The sequence below is a fragment of the Centruroides vittatus genome, unplaced genomic scaffold (assembly GCF_030686945.1).
Source record: "Centruroides vittatus isolate TY-2023 unplaced genomic scaffold, ASM3068694v2 contig_506, whole genome shotgun sequence".
NCBI classification, from domain to species: domain Eukaryota; kingdom Metazoa; phylum Arthropoda; class Arachnida; order Scorpiones; family Buthidae; genus Centruroides; species Centruroides vittatus.
This window is the reverse complement of record NW_027122293.1, coordinates 258,291-278,465: the sequence shown is the minus strand read 5'-3', so window position 1 is coordinate 278,465 and position 20,175 is coordinate 258,291. Positions and strand designations below refer to the sequence as shown.

At 28.1% G+C, this 20,175-nt stretch overlaps 1 protein-coding gene across 2 annotated transcripts in view; it reads left to right on the top strand.

Moving 5' to 3' along the window:
• The window catches only part of LOC136978344 (solute carrier family 15 member 2-like), a 101,374-nt gene that overhangs the window by 38,184 nt on the left and 43,015 nt on the right, over positions 1-20,175 (top strand). For both annotated transcript variants that reach the window (XM_067274050.1, XM_067274051.1), the window contains 4 exons: positions 1,201-1,342; positions 8,222-8,305; positions 13,546-13,645; positions 16,288-16,378. In XM_067274050.1, the coding sequence (XP_067130151.1) occupies positions 1,201-1,342; positions 8,222-8,305; positions 13,546-13,645; positions 16,288-16,378 (417 nt within the window). The remainder of the gene's footprint in view (positions 1-1,200; positions 1,343-8,221; positions 8,306-13,545; positions 13,646-16,287; positions 16,379-20,175) is intronic.

Below are 20,175 nucleotides of genomic sequence, written 5' to 3'. Positions count from 1 at the left end.
TGGAGATGTATTTAAAACTCTCCACACTGTTGTGCTGCTACAAGGCAAGTCTAATTCTTTTTTTATTTTTCTTACTGATGTTTGTTTTGTGGAGCAAACCTTGATGATTTGTCTACAATCTCGAGGAGTAAGCTTGGGTTTTGGACCTGTCTTGAATTTTGGTACATCCTTGCCAAGTCTTTTTGATAAATAATCACCAACAGTTGATTTTGGACGATTTATATATGCTGCAATTTCTCTTATTGACTTGCCTTGTGATTTATAGGCATCAATCTTCCCTTTTTCATAATCAGATAAATTCTTTGTTCTACCCATTTTAGAACGTTGAACAACATAAAGAATTTGTATTACAATTGGATATGTAAGCTAATTTGCATATTTCAATGCTCGAAACTAAACAATATTCTGTTTAAGTCATAAAATGAGTGCCTGTCCGGATAAATATGTAACAGTTTTTTTGTATAAGAGTTTCATAAACATTATTTTCAGTGACAAAATGTTAATGTTTGATTAAAATTCTTCTTTTGCAGTGTAGAAACATGTAAATCCATATTATTTTTAATAAAACATTAGTCACTTAATGCAGCAAATTTGTGTTTCACTTTAATTTTTTTGTGTCCGTATAAATTTGAAACACACCTTAAGACTAAAATAATGATCTATAGCCTGGTGATTGTACCAACTTGAAACACCTTTTTTTTATTGATAATCAAAGATTGGAAATCATTGATTATGTAGTCCATGATCTAGGTATTAAATTTGATACTGCTAGAAATGCTAGCCTTCTTGTTTATTCTCTCCATATTGTCATCTCAATGTTACTATTAAATCATTATTTTATACTACTACCTGAAGGCTACTGTAAAAATTGAAGATAAACTTCATATTGAATTTCCTACATTTAAGGTTGTAAGAAATTGCTTTACTATACTTAATTATTTAACTTAATATGTTTTTGTTTTGTCACAATTGTAACTTATTTTACTGGATATGTTATTTTATTATTAATATGAGGGTAAGCAAACATTGTCTAAATGACATCACCAGTACTAATGTAAACAATAATAATAAAAACAAAAAAGAATATTAAATAATTGAATTGTTTTGTATATTTATTTATTGAAATTTTAAATTATTTAATAGAATAAAGAAAATTTCTTATTTAAATTTTTCTTTTTTCTCTCTTTTATTTTTTTTTAGCAATTTTAACTTTATTCTTAGTTAATATTATACGTTACAATGGTGATACTGCAACTACCATTTACCATACATTTACAATGGGATGTTATTTTACTCCAATATTTGGTGCTATGTTGGCGGACTCCTTTTTAGGAAAATATAAGTAAATATTTTATTTCTTATCACTTTTATTATTATTTTTTTAATTGATATTAATTTTCTGTGTTCAATTTTCAACTATTTTCAATTTATAACTGATATTAATATTAGGTTGTTCGGAAAGTTTGTAGCGATTTTTGATAGCCAACAGTTGAGACACCGATTGACGCAAAAATGATTAGAATTGTACAAACCAATGAATATTACGATAAATGACCTTGAGACGCGTCCGTTACAAAAAAACCGTTAAGATTATTCAAATAGCGTTTAATTTGGCTCATTGCAAAAATGGATGCGAACAACGTGCATTATCGACACTTGTTTCTTTTCTTTTTTCGTAAATGCAAAAATGCTGTACAAACAGCAAAAAGATATGTGATGTTTATGGTGGGAGTGCTGTATCAGAATCAACTGTTTGAAAGTGGTTTGCAAAATTTAAAACGGGTAATTTCAGCCTTGAAGATGCTCCTCGCTCAGGAAGACCTCCTGTTATTGAAGAGGACCAAATCAAAGCATTATTGGATGAAAACCCTCATTACACAACTCGAGAGATTGCAGACATAGTGAAGTCATCAAACAGTACTGTATTTCAACATCTAAAGAAGCTCGGATACGTGAATCGTTATGACATTTGGATACCTCACGACTTAACGGAAAAAAACTTACTGGATCGCATCTCCATTTGTGATTCTCTTGAAAGACGAAATGAAAATGACCCTTTTCTGAAGCGTTTAGTGACAGGTGATGAAAAGTGGATCATTTATAACAACATCAGCCGAAAACGATCGTGGGGTAAGAAAAATGAATCACCATTAAAAACTCCAAAGGCCGGTCTTCATCCAAAGAAGGTCATGCTCACTGTCTGGTGGGATTGGAAAGGAATCCTGTACTATGAGCTGCTTCCACAGAATCAAACAATTGATTCTGATAAGTATTGTTCCCAATTGGATAAGCTGAACATGGCAATTAAAGAAAAACGTCCAGAACTGGCCAATAGAAAAGGCATTGTGTTTCACCAAGATAATGCCAGACCTCACGCGTCTTTACAAACACGCCAAAAATTATTGGAACTAGGCTGGGATGTTTTACCCCATCCCCCTTACTCACCCGACCTTGCCCCGTCGGACTACCATTTGTTCCGTTCTCTACAAAATTCCCTTCATGATAAAAACTTTGATACTTTGGAAGCTTGCAAAAACCACATGGATCAGTTTTTCGTGGAAAAAACTGGAAAGTTCTACGAAGAGGGTATCATGAAGCTGCCCCATAGATGGCAACACGTCATTAAAAACAATGGCGCATACATAATGGAATAAAAGTATATTTTTAGTATTAAAACAATTTCTTTTATTTCTCTTAAAAATCGCTACGAACTTTCCGAACAACCCAATAATTTTAAATTATATTGATGATATATAAACTACCCCATAGATTAAAATGATATAAAATATTAATAAACACACTTAAATAAAACATTTTTGAACATTTTTAATGGCCTTCTTCAAGTAGAGTACGTAATAAAATGCCACAACGGTAGTTTGCATAATAATATTCTAGAATACAAATTCAAATTTTACCATCTGAACGTTAAGATATCGTAAAACGAATGTATAAGTTCAAAAAATTCAAAAACGATCGCGTACAAATAAAATGAAATAAAATAAAGGAATACATAAAAATAAATCAATAAATACACAATAAAACATTAAACAATGAACCCACATCTATTAAATTAAATAATGTAATCAGTCCATGCTGTAGCCATCACAAGGCTTTGCATTATTTATGGTAGAAGGTATACAAAAAAATGACCTCCAAGAGTTAATTCTGTTGTTGGCTTGGAGGTCATTTTTTGATGTGGGTTCATTGTTTAATGTCTTATTGTGTATTTATCGATTTATTTTTATGTATTCCTTTATTTTATTTCATTTTATTTATGTGCGATCATTTTAGAATTTTTTGAATATTTTCAAACTTTATACATTCGTCTTAATGTTCAGATGGTAAAATTTGAATTTTTATTCTAGAAAATTATTATCCAAAATACCTTTGTGGCATTCCATTATGTATTCTAAGTAAGTAAGTAAAGTTTATTTGTAATAGGGTATACCTGTTACAAAGGGAAGTTTCAGTTGATAACCAACATAATTGATTTTGTTATATGATAATATATTAATTACAATATTTTGACATCTTATCCATTTTGTTTAACATTATCATACATTTACAATATTTTGTACTTAAATAAATGAAATTGCAAATTGTGTAACGCAACTACTAAAAACTTTGTTGCAAATTATATAAATTATAAATAATTATAATTTTGACATTATAAAATTTCTTAATATTTCCAATTGTTGATCTTGTTCATCGCACGGAGGTTGTATCTATTCAGCAACATTAGCGTCTCCCTATACAAAACAAATCATAGGAATATATCCGTTACTATATAAGTATCCTGGGATTGGAATACATCACATAGACTTTGTCAGGTTATAACCATCTTTAGTCTCTTGAGATGTATAATTGATCCAAATACTTTTGAATCCTATCTACTTGATACAGTAATCTCAGTGGTTTAGTTGATAATATTTCTTACAATTTCCTAATTTAAAGAAAACTTTTTAAGGAGTATCGACAAGAATAAGCATAGATTGAGTCTGTTTTCAGTTTTTCCTATTTCCATGAATTTAACTTTTAGAAAAACTATTGTTTCTTTAATCTAATTATAATTAACTCTATAATATCAGGCAGTTCTTTCTCAAACAACAACTCAATTGAACTACTTTGTCTAGATTAACATCATATGTATATTTTATATTGTCTTTTATAAAATAATCATCTGTTATAATAATTCTATTTCCATTAAGTTTTTCTCGTTTTGCTATTTTGCTATTGCTAGTAGTTTTATCTTCCTCATTTTAGATTTGATACAATAATCTGAAGTAAGTATTATTTTTTTCCTTCTCTTTATTACTGAATTCACCTTGTTTTTTCCAGAACTCCTTAATAATCAAATTTCTATCGTATAATGGATTTAATGATATTTTCACTATAGGTTTGGTTTCACAGTTGGATAGTCTGACCAAACTTTCTATATAACTATTGGTTATTTGCCAGTCCTTTTTAATGAAATAATTAATTTCCTTTTCATAATCGGTCAAATTAAACAGAAAATTTATAATTATTATATTTTTATTATTTCTTTCGTTAACTAGTTTGTCTATTTCATATTCCAACATACCTTTTAATTGGGAGTTATTCTTGGATGTTTCTTCTAATTCTTCTATCTTTTGAGACAATTTTGTCAACTCTCCGTGAAAATGTTTATTTTCTTCTTTCAGAGAATTGACCTTTGTTTTAATTTCTTGTAGTTCAATGTGAAACTGTAGGAATTTATCTTGTATTAGCTCGTATATCGATTTTTAAGTATACTGTGGCACTTCCTGTATCCATGACTCAGTATCTCTTGATGCTTCGAAGTAATCATAAATTTTTGTAGCTCTCGAGGTCACAGGACTACTTTCGTTAAAAATTTCATCTAATTGTTAATAATCTTTGCTCGTATCATTCACTTGCCTTTCTTTTTCCTTTTCCTTGAGATTATTCTTCCGAGGTCCGCCTCGCCCCCTTCTTTGCATATCTTCTTGGCTCATCTGTTGAGGAGATAGAGGCAAAGGACTTGGATTTGACTCAATCCCGGCAATTAAATACGTAATTAAGACACGAGATAACCTATTAACAAATATCCAATTTCTTTAAATCTGACATATTTCAACTTCTTACGGCTTTCGAATTCACTCAAAAACTCAATTAGCAAGCTTCTCCAAAAGTTCACCCGTACCTCCGGCGGCTAGCACACACCCCCAATTATGTATTCTACTTGAAGAAGGTCGTTAAAAACGTCTAAAACGTTTTAGTTATGAAATTTTTGCTGTTTCTTCAAGATTATTTGAGCATGTTTATTATCTTTTATTTAGTTATAAAATATTAAAGCATTTACTTTGTTTTATACAATTGATGAATTTAAAATTCTCTTATCTATATATAATATATCATTTTTCATGGAAATATTTTAAAGCATTTGAAAAATAAGTGCCTAAAAACTAATATTTTTAATATTTGATAAAGAATTTAAAGCATAACAAATGAGATTCATCTTTTACAAAAATTAGAACCACAATATATATTAAATATTTGAATATATTTTATTTTCAAAACTAAATTACTAATAATATGTGTCTCGCTAGAAATAATATAAAATTCCTTTGAAGGACGACTGATTTGGCTAAGAACTTGTATATTTCTATATTTAATATTTTGCTAACAATACATTTTGAAAACATTTAGCTTTTCCTTATCAGGGACTATCTGTTAATTATGCATACAGTTTGGAGCCACTTTTGACTTCCTTCTTCCCTATCATATACAACAATATACTTTTGGCAAACTCTCATTCCTTTAATTACATGGACAATAATAATTCATGGAGTTTCCAACATTGAAGAAATGACTTTAAAAAGTTCTAGAAAAGTTTTCTAACTCAGGTGTTTCCAACTTGTATTCTGTGGAAAACAATAAACTTTGGGGTTCCACAATAAAATCTGCTGAGTCTAGTGATAAATTAATGAGCCAAAGCAGATTTGGGATGCGAGTTGTAATTATTCTGGTCTCAAATCAAGTCTGCTTATGACATTCCTATGCATGTGCTAGAGTTATTCATAGTTTTATAAATAGTGGGGACTGATTTATTGGTAATGGAATAAATCAAAATCATGATATAATGTTTGACAAGATAATGAAAACCATAAAAATGGTTAAACTTAATCTAAAAGCTAGAAAAATCATTTAAAAAAGAATTAATGTTCCATCATGTGTAGTGTGTTATAGCACAACAGTATAGCATACACATGGGCATATCAGTCAAAGATTATTAGAGTTTTTCACTGCAATCATTTTGTGATATTTTGTGTATTTTTCATATAAAAGCATAGTGGGAATCATCAGTGGCGTAGCGTAGTGGGGGTGGCAGGGGCGGCCCGCTCTGGGCAGCACTTTTAGGGGGCGGCAAAATTTCACAATAAATAATAATAATATTTTGTAAAAATTTGAACCTGTACAATACACAATAATGATGATTGTTTTTGCTGAAAAGTTCTTTAGAATTACTGTATATTTTAGTCTTTTAAATTGAGATACCTAAATAACCGGCCAGCGAAATTTTCTTCCACCCCGGGCAGCTGACAGCCATGCTACGCCACTGGGAATCATATAAATTTATAGTGCTTTTAATATTGTGTATATCCTACATTAAAAAATTATGGAGCATTGGTCAAGAAAACAGTTTTAAGGAAAAATATAGCAAGTACTTCAAATGCTCCTAGTGATAAGGAAACTGAAAGGATGGATACAAGCAAAGGTACAAATCCAAGCACTAGCACTGTTTAAAATATTGAAAGAAAAAAGTTAAACTCTTTCACAATTAATGACAAGTTTGAATTAAGTAATAATATTTGCTTTCCATTACTAATCTTTTTTTTTTTTTTCTGGCATTTTCAATAAATTGATTTTGGTGTTTCCATTTGCTGTTTTATCTATAATCATAAAAGATTGTTAGGGTTCCAACATTTTTTACTAAGGTGAAAAGGGTTATGCAATAAAAATAAGTTTGGAACTTCTGTTCTAACTGATAATTTATGCATATGAATAGTAGGTTATAAGAACAGTATGCCACTAATACCACTAAAAATGTCTGTGTAGACAATGCTGCAATCCCTCCCTCTTTATTAATATACAGTGATGTACTTTTGCAATTTCCCTTCCTTCCTTAAACTTACTAAATTTTAATTTTAAGGATTTAGATCTATTAGTGTATAAAATAAAAGGAAAAGGACTGAATGTTATTTAGAGAATAAGAGAATTAAATTTTCTTAAAAGAACCGAATGTTGTGTGTTAAAAATCTACAGTGTACCGTACATGATATTATTTTTTAACACTGAGGAGACACAATTGAAAGTACTGTAGATTGTCTCGAAGACGTACTGTACATATACCCTGTGTACTATACATTTATACAGAAGTGATTAATATATGGCTTATTTTATTATTATTATGTTTTTGTCTGCTCTTATCCTACTACAGATTAGAGTAGACATAACTATAAATCTGCATTAAATATTATGAAACATTGTTTTGTAAGATTTATATATACTTTAGATTAAAAATAAATATCTTTTTAATGTAAGATTGCATATTTTAGAGAAAGTTCTTCTTATAGCTGATGTTTACCACTATTAGCTTTTATAAAACTAATGTGCATAAAATTTTATCACATTCTGTATTTCTTTAATTCTAAGATATGATTTTTAAAGTTATTTTTACTTGTTTGAAGTAGTCACGTGTCTTAGAATTGATTCTCAATCCAAAACAATGATTATCAAAAATGGTCCATGATCAACCTTATGCATCAATAATACATATTTTCAACTATACTGCTCAATGATCACAACAATTCAAATGAGAAATTTAAATTAGTTTTAACATTTAATGCTTTAATTGACATTATGATACATCATTAGCACAATGCCGTTGTATATTCAGAAATAGCAGTTTAGAAATAGAGCTATCAAAAATCTGTTTCATTGCATTTGTATTTTTCTAACCTGTTGTTATTTAACAAAAATTAATAAAATTGATTATTTGAAAATTTCTCTCCTATAAAAAGATACAAAAATTTGATTCAAAACTCATCATGTATCTTAGAATTGAGGAAATACAGCGTTTCTAATTAATTTAATTTTTATTTTATCTATAATGAAACCTTGAAATTTATTTCTAACATGAATAATTTTTATTAAAAATAAATGTGTTTTATTCTTTCAGAACCATTTTCTATATTTCTATTATATATGCCCTAGGAAATATTGTACTTGCATCAGCAGCCATTCCAAATGGAATTCCAATGATGTAAGTTGTTAGAAAATAAAACTAACAAAATTTCAGTTTTATTTTATTAAGATCATAACATTATTGCTTAATGTAATAACAATTGATTAAAGTATTATATTATTTTATATACATATTTTAATTTCATACAAAAATAAAATATATTGTATTATTTTACTTAAAATTTTATATTATACTTCTAATATAATCTGTTATAAAAAAATGCTTTATTAGAATTAAACACACATACCAGATTTTTGTGTGTATTAACCAAAAAAATTGCCAGAACAAAAAATAGTAAAACCTTTGTATAACTTGTCTCGTCACATACCCTGTGCCTATGGAGCCATTATTTCTCTACCCCAGTGGCGTAGCGTGGGTGTCAGCCGCCCGGGGCGGAGGAAAATTTTGCCGCCCCCTTATTTAGGTATTATTATTATTTATTGTGAAATTTTGCCGCCCCCTTAAAGTGCCGCCCCCACTACGCTATGCCACTGCTCTACCCACATATGTTCATAATTTCAATATATCATTTGCCATTGCATTAACCCACATCCCTGTCAAATTGTCTTTTAGCACACAAATCAAAGTTATACATTCAAAAATACAGCATATGTAAATTCTCAACTGTTTCTAAGTATCTTTTTTCAAGTATATCTGACAAATGAGTTTAATTTTACAGAAGTATTTTTCTTGTTATAGTTGTTATTTTTGACTACATAGAAAATGTAATTCTGAAATAACTGATTTCTAATATAATTTAATACATATCTGAATTAAAAATTAACATTAATTATGCAAAATATTATTAAATTGACAAACATAAATTGAAATCAATTGAAATTGTAAATTAATCTTCTAATTAAAATAAAAATATTTAAATTCTAAATAATGTTAATCTGAATGAATTATTATCAAAATTAATTATAGAGGCTGATTCATCACAATTGTGCTAAACTTTACTTATGTTTGTAGAATGATACAACAAACAACTTCAGTTTGATAAACAGGTATCTGGAAGTAAACTATTAAGTCACTAGAGAGGTTTATTGTGCACAGGTGACATCTGGCAATTAGTCTTAAATACAGCATATGCAGTCAACTAGGCTTTCTCAAACGGGATCCTGCTTGTTTTTTAACTCGGGAAATATCCTGGGAAATCCCACAAATTTCTTAAAAATTCACTTTTTTCTTATTTTATGTTAAGGTTGAGGAAATTTTGCAAATAAAAAGTATAATCAACTCATAAACTGTCAGAATACATTTGTATTTATTAATTTTAAACTTACTTATTAGTTTTTTTTAATTTTTGCTCATTATGGCACATCACAAATGGTCAATAATCAATGCATAGCTTATTTGTGGCAGGACTCTGAAAATTCTTTATTTGTCAGAACCTGTAATATCTGGAATAATTGTGCTTATGCTGTCTTAGGTTTTAACCATGCCTAGTAGTTTCAATAACTGCATAATGCCAAGTTGTGCAAATTGGGCAAGGATACAAATGAGTACGAAGTCTGCAAGTATGAACTTTTTTTTCATAACCCTATTCTTAAAGTCAAACGAACTGTCGAATTATCGGGCTATAAGCTTAATACTGCTATTAAAGCAGCCAAGGTAGACAAATCAAGAATACTAGAGAGCAAAAGAAGTACTACAATCTTGAAAATGAAGTACAAATCTTCCAGGCTACAGGTGAAAAAACACATAACATCTGTCTTCTCTTAAATGCATTAAACACGACTTCACTCGTATCAATTGAATCGGAAAGGGCATTCTTGATAGCAGGACTTTTCATTACTAAAATAAGAATTAGGTTGAGTGATCAGAGTATTGACCATCTTTGCTTTTTAAAATCTTATAAAAATTATGTTTTATTTAAAAAATGAAAGTTATTTTAAGGTAGAAGTTTGATCTAAGTTCCTTTTTTTTAATTTTCAACTCAATTCAAAGGCATTTTTGTTGTTGTTGTATGCATTTTCCAGCAAACTTTAATAAATTTTTTCTGTTTGTGAAATTTCTATGTAATTCAAAGGTAATTTTTAATATATATCTTACACAGCATTATTAATATGATTTTGGAGGTTGCAAATATATTAAATTACTTTAAAAAATGAAAAATAATTATATCATTTGATTTCATGATATTTTGTATATCTTAAAAATGATTAATTCTATACCGGGATTTCCTGGGATCCCAGGAAACAGTTCACTTTTATCCCGGAATCTCGGGACAAGCAAAAGACCGGGAAAGGAGAAACCCTACAGTCAACTATAATAACTGTTCAACATTGAGACTACAATAAGAAGCGTCAAAGCCTACTGCAAATGCCAATGGTCTCTCAAATCTGGCCAAAGGCTGCAATAACTCTTGCTGCCAGTTCTTCTATTGTGATGATAGGTCTTGTACATGAGTATTTTGAGGTAATCCAACAGAAAAAAGTGTAATAGGCATCTACATTATAGTGTTCAGGTAAGATTTACAATCCATGAACATGATCTCCAATTATATCTGTCCATATATTGATTAAGTACCTCTGCTGAAGACTGACTATGTACAATGTGTGAATTCATCTGCTACAGCAGCCATGTATAACTATATTAGCTGTTGAAGAGTCCATCTGTAGTGAATTATGCTGTAACCATCATTTTTTGGAGAAATGCAGGATTGGCTTCTGATTGGTGTATCAAGAACCGGCCAATATGGTTATTTGCATGTTACGTATAAAAATTGCTAGAACACATAATTTGCATCTGTTTTGAGTTTAAAACACAGATAACTCAAGGTTATAGGCTATGTAAGAAATTAACAGTAATTAAATAAATTATAGAAATGCATATATTTTTGATTTCATTGAGTTTGAAGTGCATTTATAAATGTTTAAAAATGAAAAGCAATAACAACACTAAGAAAATGCCTAGATTAAAAGATTTCTTTCATAATATATAATGTTACTGGTAAATGTTTGAAGCACATAAACTATTGATTAATGTCAACTTGCCATCCTCAAATATTGTTAAATTATTGTTCACTATTCAGAATATTGCTATTTCAAAATTTGTTTTGATATACTTGTTCACATTTTTTCTTATCCGTGTTTGATCTAACAGCATTTTATAACAATTTTGTAATCTTTATGTAATTCGAGGATTTGAAGAGAAGAAATTTGAGTTTTTTCTATCAATTACTAACTGATTTATTACACAATCTATGTCTCATATACAATGACATGTTACACAATATGTTTATGCTGTAAGCTATGCTTATACTGTATATTACAAAATAGAATTTATCCAACTATAGTTTCCTGATTATTTTTTAATTTTAACGAGATTTTAAATCTTTAATAGGATTGCAATTTTGTGCATAAAATGTATTGAAAATGAAAATTTTAAATAGGATATTTTAAATTTTAAAAAAGTCATAGAAAATTTTAAATAGTCATTAGAATAGGAAAAGTTATTTTTGTAAATGATGATCCATTGTTGATGAATTAAATATTTATATTTTATTTTTAGATTTTCATTAATTCTTTATTACTTTGTTTTTGGATGTTTTATTTTAGTTTAAAGAAGCAATCAGCTATTTAATTAATAGGTTTTACTGTTTATTGTCTGATTATTAGATAAATACCCATGCATTATTCATTTCTTTATTTGAAATATTTAAGATAAATATTCTGAAGTTAAATTAGCAAGAGTGAAAGTACATGAGAATAAAATACATTGCTTTTAATTCATTCCTTAACTGTTTTATGATTTACTAAAACTGAAATATGAGGGTAATCCCAAAAGTAAGATCTCCCATTTTTTAAAAAATACAAAGAAACTTTTATTTTCAATAATTTTCATATCATTTTGAAGCTTGAACATTTATCTATTTTTCTACATAATCAACATTTTGGTCGATGCATTTTTGTAGGTGATGTGGCAATTTTTGTATGCCCATGTCATACCACCTTGCCGCCATGTCACGTTAAACCGATTGAAATTCATCACCAATTGATGGAAGTGTATGGCGAGCCATGTATTGATGTAAAAAACGTCCTGAAGTGGTGTAGAGAGTTTGCAGCTGAATGTACTGAAATTTATGACGAAGAAAGAAGCGGGAGACCATCAATTTTCGACGAGACAATAGCGATGATTGAGCAAACCATGTGTGAAGATGATCTCTGCATTTTGGTTCTTGGGGTTTCTCGAAGCATCATTCATAGGATTTTAACAAAAAAGTTGCAATATCGAAAAGCGTGTGCAAGATGGGTCCCGGACATGGCGGCGAGCTAGTATGACATGGACATACAAAAATTGCATAGACCGAAATGGCAATTATGTAGAAAAATGGATAAATGTTCAAGCTTTAAAGTAATATGAACATTATTAAAAATAAAAGTTTCTTTGTATTTAAAAAAAATAGACAACCTTACTTTTGGGATTACCCTCGTATTTACATCATATATTATTTTAATATTAACATTACAGTAATTATTATTTTTAAACTAACTAATTTATTTATTTTTATTTCCTTTTATTTATATTTTACTTGTAATTAGACAAAATTATTTTAGAGCTAAAGGTAGAGTTAGCAAAATCATCAAAAGTATTGAAAATATTAAGAGAAATGTTAATTGGCAATTAATTTCTCACATCTCCTACTGTAGTGTATAAATGTAACATAAGTACATAAAATATTCAATTCAATTTCATTTTATTAGACAAATATAGATACAAAACAGTAATTATAATAAAAACAATGTACAATAAATTACAATTTATTATAATGTAAAAATATTTCTTTGATATCTTTGATTTAGACTATAAATTGACTTCAACATTTCTAAATGAAATAGTTTTAAATCTTATCTATTAAAGTTAGATACATTTAATTCCAAATATCTTATTCTTACGTTATCAAAATGTTCACCTACAAGGCCAAATGAGATATTGAAAAATAATTAAGTTTATAAAATAGAAATATCTTTTTATTAAAGAAGAATGATTCTGAGAATTCTTTTGTGAAACATTGTATTTAAAAAGATTTGTAATATCATTACTGTATTTAGTACAAATTAACATTAATGTAATAAAATGTGTATCATATTATATTGTGTAAATCAATACATTAAAATCATATTTGTATTTTATTATTCTAATTTATAATATCAATTTAATAAAATTTTTAAATATATTTAAAATTTTAAATCTCTAAGCTATGAATATTTTTGAATTATTTTTATCTAATTATTAATAAATTATTTTTACAGACCATTTACAATGATAGGTCTTACTCTGATTGCTATAGGCACAGGAGGTATTAAACCATGTGTTTCAGCATTTGGTGGTGATCAGTTTTCACCAAATCAAGTAAGGATAGTGTTGATCTAAAATAATTATCATATTTTTTAATTTAATTTGAAGGAAAAATCTAATATTGAATTGAAAATGTAGCATTAACTGAAAATTGTGTACATAATACAGTATATATAATCATAATTATGACTACCATTTCTATATGAAAAAATTTATTTTCTTTCGAAATTCAAAATTAGAATTTTAAAAGAATAAAAATTATATAGCACATATTATTTCATTAATACATGGAAACAATTCTTCAGACCATATTTAATTATTTTTCTGCATATAACTTCATAAGATTCTGATAGGATTTAAATAAATTAATTCATTTTTTTAACGATAACTTTTTTACATTTATTGGCAATAACTCTAACACATTATAATGTAAACAAATAATAATAATTTAGATAATATTCACACAATATAATTATACTTCAAATTGCACATTATTCATATAAGTAGATTAAGTAGTAGTAAACTCTCTCTGTTTTAGCTAATGTTAGAAAATTTGATGTTTTTTGTATCAGAAAAATATTATCAAAAATATTATCCTTAAAATACAATATTAGAATAGACAATTTTTTAAATAATTACATGAAAATATAAAATACATGGAAAAAGGTTTAAAACAATAGCATATTATTTTTCTTCTGATAAGATCTGAAAAATATTTCTCACTATAATTGTGAATGAATTTGATAAATATGTGATTAAAGTTTAAATCAGAGAGATTAATTCAAGATAAATAAATATTACATTTAATTAATGAATTCATTGAAAAAGACAATACTAAATAAGGACACCAACATAGTTTTTTGGAATCAACTATTTTTTACATTTAAAAAAACAAATAATGTAACTACAGTGATACCTTGATTTTCTTCGATAATCCGTCCGAAAACAATCGGGGAAATCCGAAACCGACGAAAACCGAGGCAATTATTTCCATATGAATCAATGTAAATTCAATTAATTTGTTCTAGACACTCCAAAATACATACAAAAAACACATTTTATAGATAATTAATATAGCATTAAATACTAAAAGCAATAAAAAATTAATATAAAAGACTATTCTAATGGAAAGAATGGAATTGTTTGGTTAAATGTGCAGGGTAATGTCTTGTCTTTTAGAAGCTAGTTGGATATGAGCTTCTAGCCTATATTGCTTCATGGTAAAGTGCGACATAATTGTCATGTAATAGTAGTTGTATGCATTTATGATGGTTGTATCGTGGGGAATAATGCCTTCCGGGAAGTCCATTTAAGGATAACTGGTCCCTATCAGGCATTACAGACATGGAGTAAACCTAGAAAACTTTACCAGGACATGGCCAGCCCGTCTGGCGAAGTGCAAACCCACAATTGAACTCCCAGTGTTCGTGGAACGGAACCATTGGCCAATGATGGACCGTTGTGGGGTAATGCACACACAATGATAAATTAATTATAATCTTAATACACACAGAACCGGAAAACGTGTGAATTGTCCTTTGTTTTCACAAAATTAGCAGCAAGGTCACTTGGGCACGCTGACAAAATTTGAGGCAATTGACGAAAACCAAAACTGACAATAACCAAAGTCAACGAAAACTGAGGTATTACTGTATATTAATGTTGTATAATTATGTAAACTGAAATTCTGTTTTAATAGTGTTTCAATAAAGCAGAGGTATTAATTTATATAATATAAAAAATTGGAAATTTATTCATTATTTGTAAAATATATATAAATTTTAATATTGTAAATGTTAAAATTCTGAGATTTTAATTTTCTGTTAATTATTACTTATACGTTATTCTTATTCTTTCAGAAGTATATTTATTCTTATACTTCTGAAAGTAGATGATTCAGAATTACAGTAGACCTTTGTTATAGTGCTGCTCATTATACTGCGCACTCGGTTATAGCGCGGGCGATGTTTGCAACGCAATAAGCTGAAACACATTTATACAGGTCCGTGCGGCGTTAGTGAATAGCACATTTTATTGTTACTGTGTATTGAGTAATTGTGTATGTATTGAGTTCCTGCATGTATTTTGAATATTGTTTAATTATTGTATGCATGATGAGTAAAAGAAAAGCTTACAGTCTGAAAGAAAAGCTTAACATTATTGCTAAAGTAAAGAGGTGAACCGCGTTACACCGCGCCGCTCGGTATAACACGGGTGTTGTTTCCCGCCCAACATGCACATTATATCGGGGGTCCACTGTATTAAAGAACGTTTTAAAAAATAATTGACTTTAATAAAAAACTAATGATTTCTTCCATGTTTAGTAATACAATCAAAAAGCTTTTTCTTAAAAATTGTTTTAGTAATGAAAACTTTTTGTTACTAAAACAGTTTTTAAGAAAGAATAATATCTTAAAATGCTTATAAAATAATGTAGATTTTGAAATCTATTTATTGGGAAATGTTTTATATTATTAAGAATTATTATTTATTAAAATATTAATTTAAATATTTGCATAATTACTGTAAGCAAAAGTTTGCAATATGATATATCATTTTATATTAAAAATCTTTTATCATTATGATTTTAACTTCTATTTTGTTTTAATACCATTAATTTACAATTATTTTTATATCAAATAAAAAAAATGTAATAGTTTTATCAATAAAGTATTTAATTTTTTGCAAACTTTTAGGAAAAAGAGCTACAGAAGTTTTTTTCTTTTTTCTACTTGTCAATTAATTGTGGTAGTATGCTTTCAACTATTCTTACCCCATACTTAAGAGGTTAGATTTTGTTTTTATTTCTTATGTTAACAAATTTTTTCTAACATTCTTTTAAAATTTGCTGTTATTATAGAATTATTATATTTTAAAAATGTGATATATTATGTATTCATTAATATGATTTTAGCTACACATGAAAACATTCAATAGCTTTACAAAAAATCAAGAGATTGATTTCTTGAAAATTGATTATTAATTTCCATTTTAAAATACATAAAAATGATAATCATGTGTGATTATTTTATATGGAAATGAATTAATTATCATTCTTCTTAAAATAAAGCAATTATTTATTAAATCAATAAAATTTATTATTACATTTTTGGATTCTTTGTCTCAGTTAGTGTTGCCACTTTACAAAATCGCTTACCCGGACGGTAGGTCAGGTTTGTTCGAACAGAAGTTCCTGATGCATGCGCAATGTCATTTTACAAAGCGAAGAATAATGTGCATGCTGGTTCTAAATTAGTTACAGTTAGGGACTAGGGACTTGCGTAGGAGTAACATACAAGCAAAAAAAAAAAAAGTTGACAGGCAGGTTGCACGTCACACATCGACATAAACAGAGTAACATGGCGGAATGGCAGACAAGTTTCAGTGAGTGTGAGGTCTTTTGTTGTTCAAATGGTGTTAATTTATAACAATATTTGGAAGAACTTTGTTTCATCATAATTTCACAATTTCTACGAAATTCCCGGACAAAATCAATAGTTTACCCAGACAGTGAGTCAATTCCTGGGCTGTCCGGGTGAAAACCAGATGGGTTGTAACACTAGTCTCAATTAATAGAAAATGACAAAGTTTAATCAAAATCAATCAAACAGATTTTGATAATGAATAATTAGAGAAGAAGCTTTGTTAACCTCAATTATCACACGAAAGCAATTATTCTCACATTTTTACAAGATTTTTTTATTTAAAAAAGTCATATGAAGTCTTTCAGATGTTAAGGTTAGCAACTTCAATCACATGAGAGGCCACCACAACCTATCCAACATGGATCACTTTTCAAATATTAATAGTAGACCAGTACTAATTAATGGTCGTTGACCATTCTCTCTTCTAGAATGAAGTCAATGACTACTTTTGATTGAATTACTTCTTCCTATTGGACCAGCAATATGATGCATTTGATTTGGAAAATTACATAATTCGAGATTACCAGTGAGCACAAAATATGTTTTAAGTGGTTTTTGAGGGTGCCGAGTTTAAATATTTGTTCCATTTTTTGCAAAATTTGATTCATTGCCAGATTACCATTTGATATTTGGCTGTGAATGGTACAGATTCTTAGAGTTAACATTAGAAAAAAATATGATATCTGAAAAACTTTAAGATATCGTATTTTCAATTCCTGTCTACTTCACCAATTAAATTGTGCAATTTCATACCATCTGAGTATTGCAAAAAACATGACAGTGGTAGGCTAAAATAACCAAACTCTCATATGCTTTTCATTTTGATATTTGTTATATTATAGTATTTGATTTATATAATTACAAAGATTATCTTACGAAAGGGTTTATCACATCAAGCGACCAATCTAACACATTTTAAAAATGTGTTAGATTGGTCACTTGATGTGATAGAAGGGTTAGAAGTATGAAATAATCTAATAAACTTAATGTTTGTTGTTATTTTTTGCCCAGGCAACACTGCGCTTACCTGCTAGTAGTTTATATAAGATAATTTGTTTATTCAGAGATTAATAGATTTATATTTATTATTTAATAAGACTCTATATGTAAAAAAGTTGCAAATGTTCTACTGGAGCATAATTGTCAACCATAATATTAGAACATGATAATGACAGTTAAACATAACAGAAAGAATTTTAAAATGTTTCAATATGGATATGAATGTTTATTCAGATTTGATGTTCATTTAATGTACTACTTTTATCATGAAAGATTTTCAAACTTGGAGATTTTTAGTTTTTGCATTCTTTTGTTTACAGTCACTCCTCGCTTAATGTCTCATTTCTGTTCCTATGACAAGGTTGTTATGTGAATTGGTCTTTAAACGAGAAGTTAAATAGATTTTATTTATTCTAGATAAAGAAGAGGTTTAAAGAAACTCCAACTTGATAACTTTGTTTTAATTTGTGTCTCTTACATATTACAGAATGTAAAAATGCAATTAGCAAAAATTATAAAAATGATATACCAGAAAAATTAAAGTTCAATAATAAAAAAAATATTCAAATTAATATTTTAGTCAATAAATCCTTCAAATGGAATGCACAATGAATACAAATATATAAACAAAATATGTAGTCTTGGAGATTGCAAATGCTTTGTATCAGTGGCATATGGTGACGTTTGATGATAAGGAAGTTGTGCTGGCCCTGGATAGAATCATTGGAAGCGTTACATGATATTTTGGTGCATAGTATCCTTGAGCTAAACTGCGAGAGGTTGGTGCTCTGTAAAGTGCATGCGTGAATGCCTATAATCTGGCTGCTTTACACAATTCAAATATTTTTGCCATGAAAGCTATCCCATATTCGACAATACAGTTCTTCCATTGGGAATATGCATATACGAATTTATATTTGAATATACAATGACAATTTTATCATTGTTTTTCACATATAGTGTAGAAATTTGTAATAAGATACACAACGTGGTTATAATAAAATATTAATTTTAATTAATTTAAAGTACATTAAAATATGAAAATAATTGCACAATACATAATTATATTTTAGAAAATACAAGAGACACAGTGTTTCCACAGCATCCATGGATGGCACACCACTGTTTTGTATAGTGAATAATGGTCGATTGTAGTAAGATAAGTAGGTTGATAGTATTAAGATAAAGAAAGGAGATTCCTCTACATTGGACAGCTGATTAAATGTCCAAGCAGTTGTTAAGTGAGGAGTGGCTATAGTTGCAGTATTCAACTATAGTCAATTTTAAATTGTTTATATTTTTCTGTTTATGTTAATAACTTGCTCAAATTAAATCTACAGAAATTGCATATGCAAATGATATCAAACTTATCAATCATGATCCTGTTTCCCTTCAATCTGATTTAGATCATTTACAGTTTTATTTGAAAATACAATCTTTAATGTGAATAAAACTGTTGTTATATGTTTTTCTCCTCTCCAAAATTTTTATTTGCTGTCTTTCATTTTTTTTCAATATATATAATCTGTTAATGATCTTGAATTATATTTGATAACAAATTATTATTTAAACATTAGATAAATCAGGTGTTTAAGGTCTGGCAATTCATTGTGGTAGCTTGTTGTATTTTTGTTGCAACATTTCTTCCACAAACATTTTTTTATCTATTTTCTTAGCTAATTTTCAATCGATTACTTTTTACTTATTTGGTTTATGGCTGCTCCGTCACTCACTAACAAAATTTCTCAGGAACCATAGATATATTTATTTGTATATTTTTAATTGTATTTTAAAAGTTATTTTTATCCCCATAATATTTATTTGTTGTTAAATAAATTTAGCCATTTACTGTACACTAGCATCAAAAATTGCCAAGGTAACATTAAGTTTCCCCATTCGTAATGTAAGAATTAAATAATTTGATTACTTTTCAAGATATTTTATCTGATTAGTGGTACCTCAGCGTACCTGTTAGAAATGCCTATAACTTAGGATTTTTTTTTATTGCTCAAATATAACTTATAGATCATTTTTTTTATTATGTCGCTAATAGTTTGATTAATACAGAGCACACGGTTTACCTTTATTATTCACGATACAAAAGATTTTGTAAAATATACTATATAATTTATAATTATTGTTTTATCTTATTTGAATTGT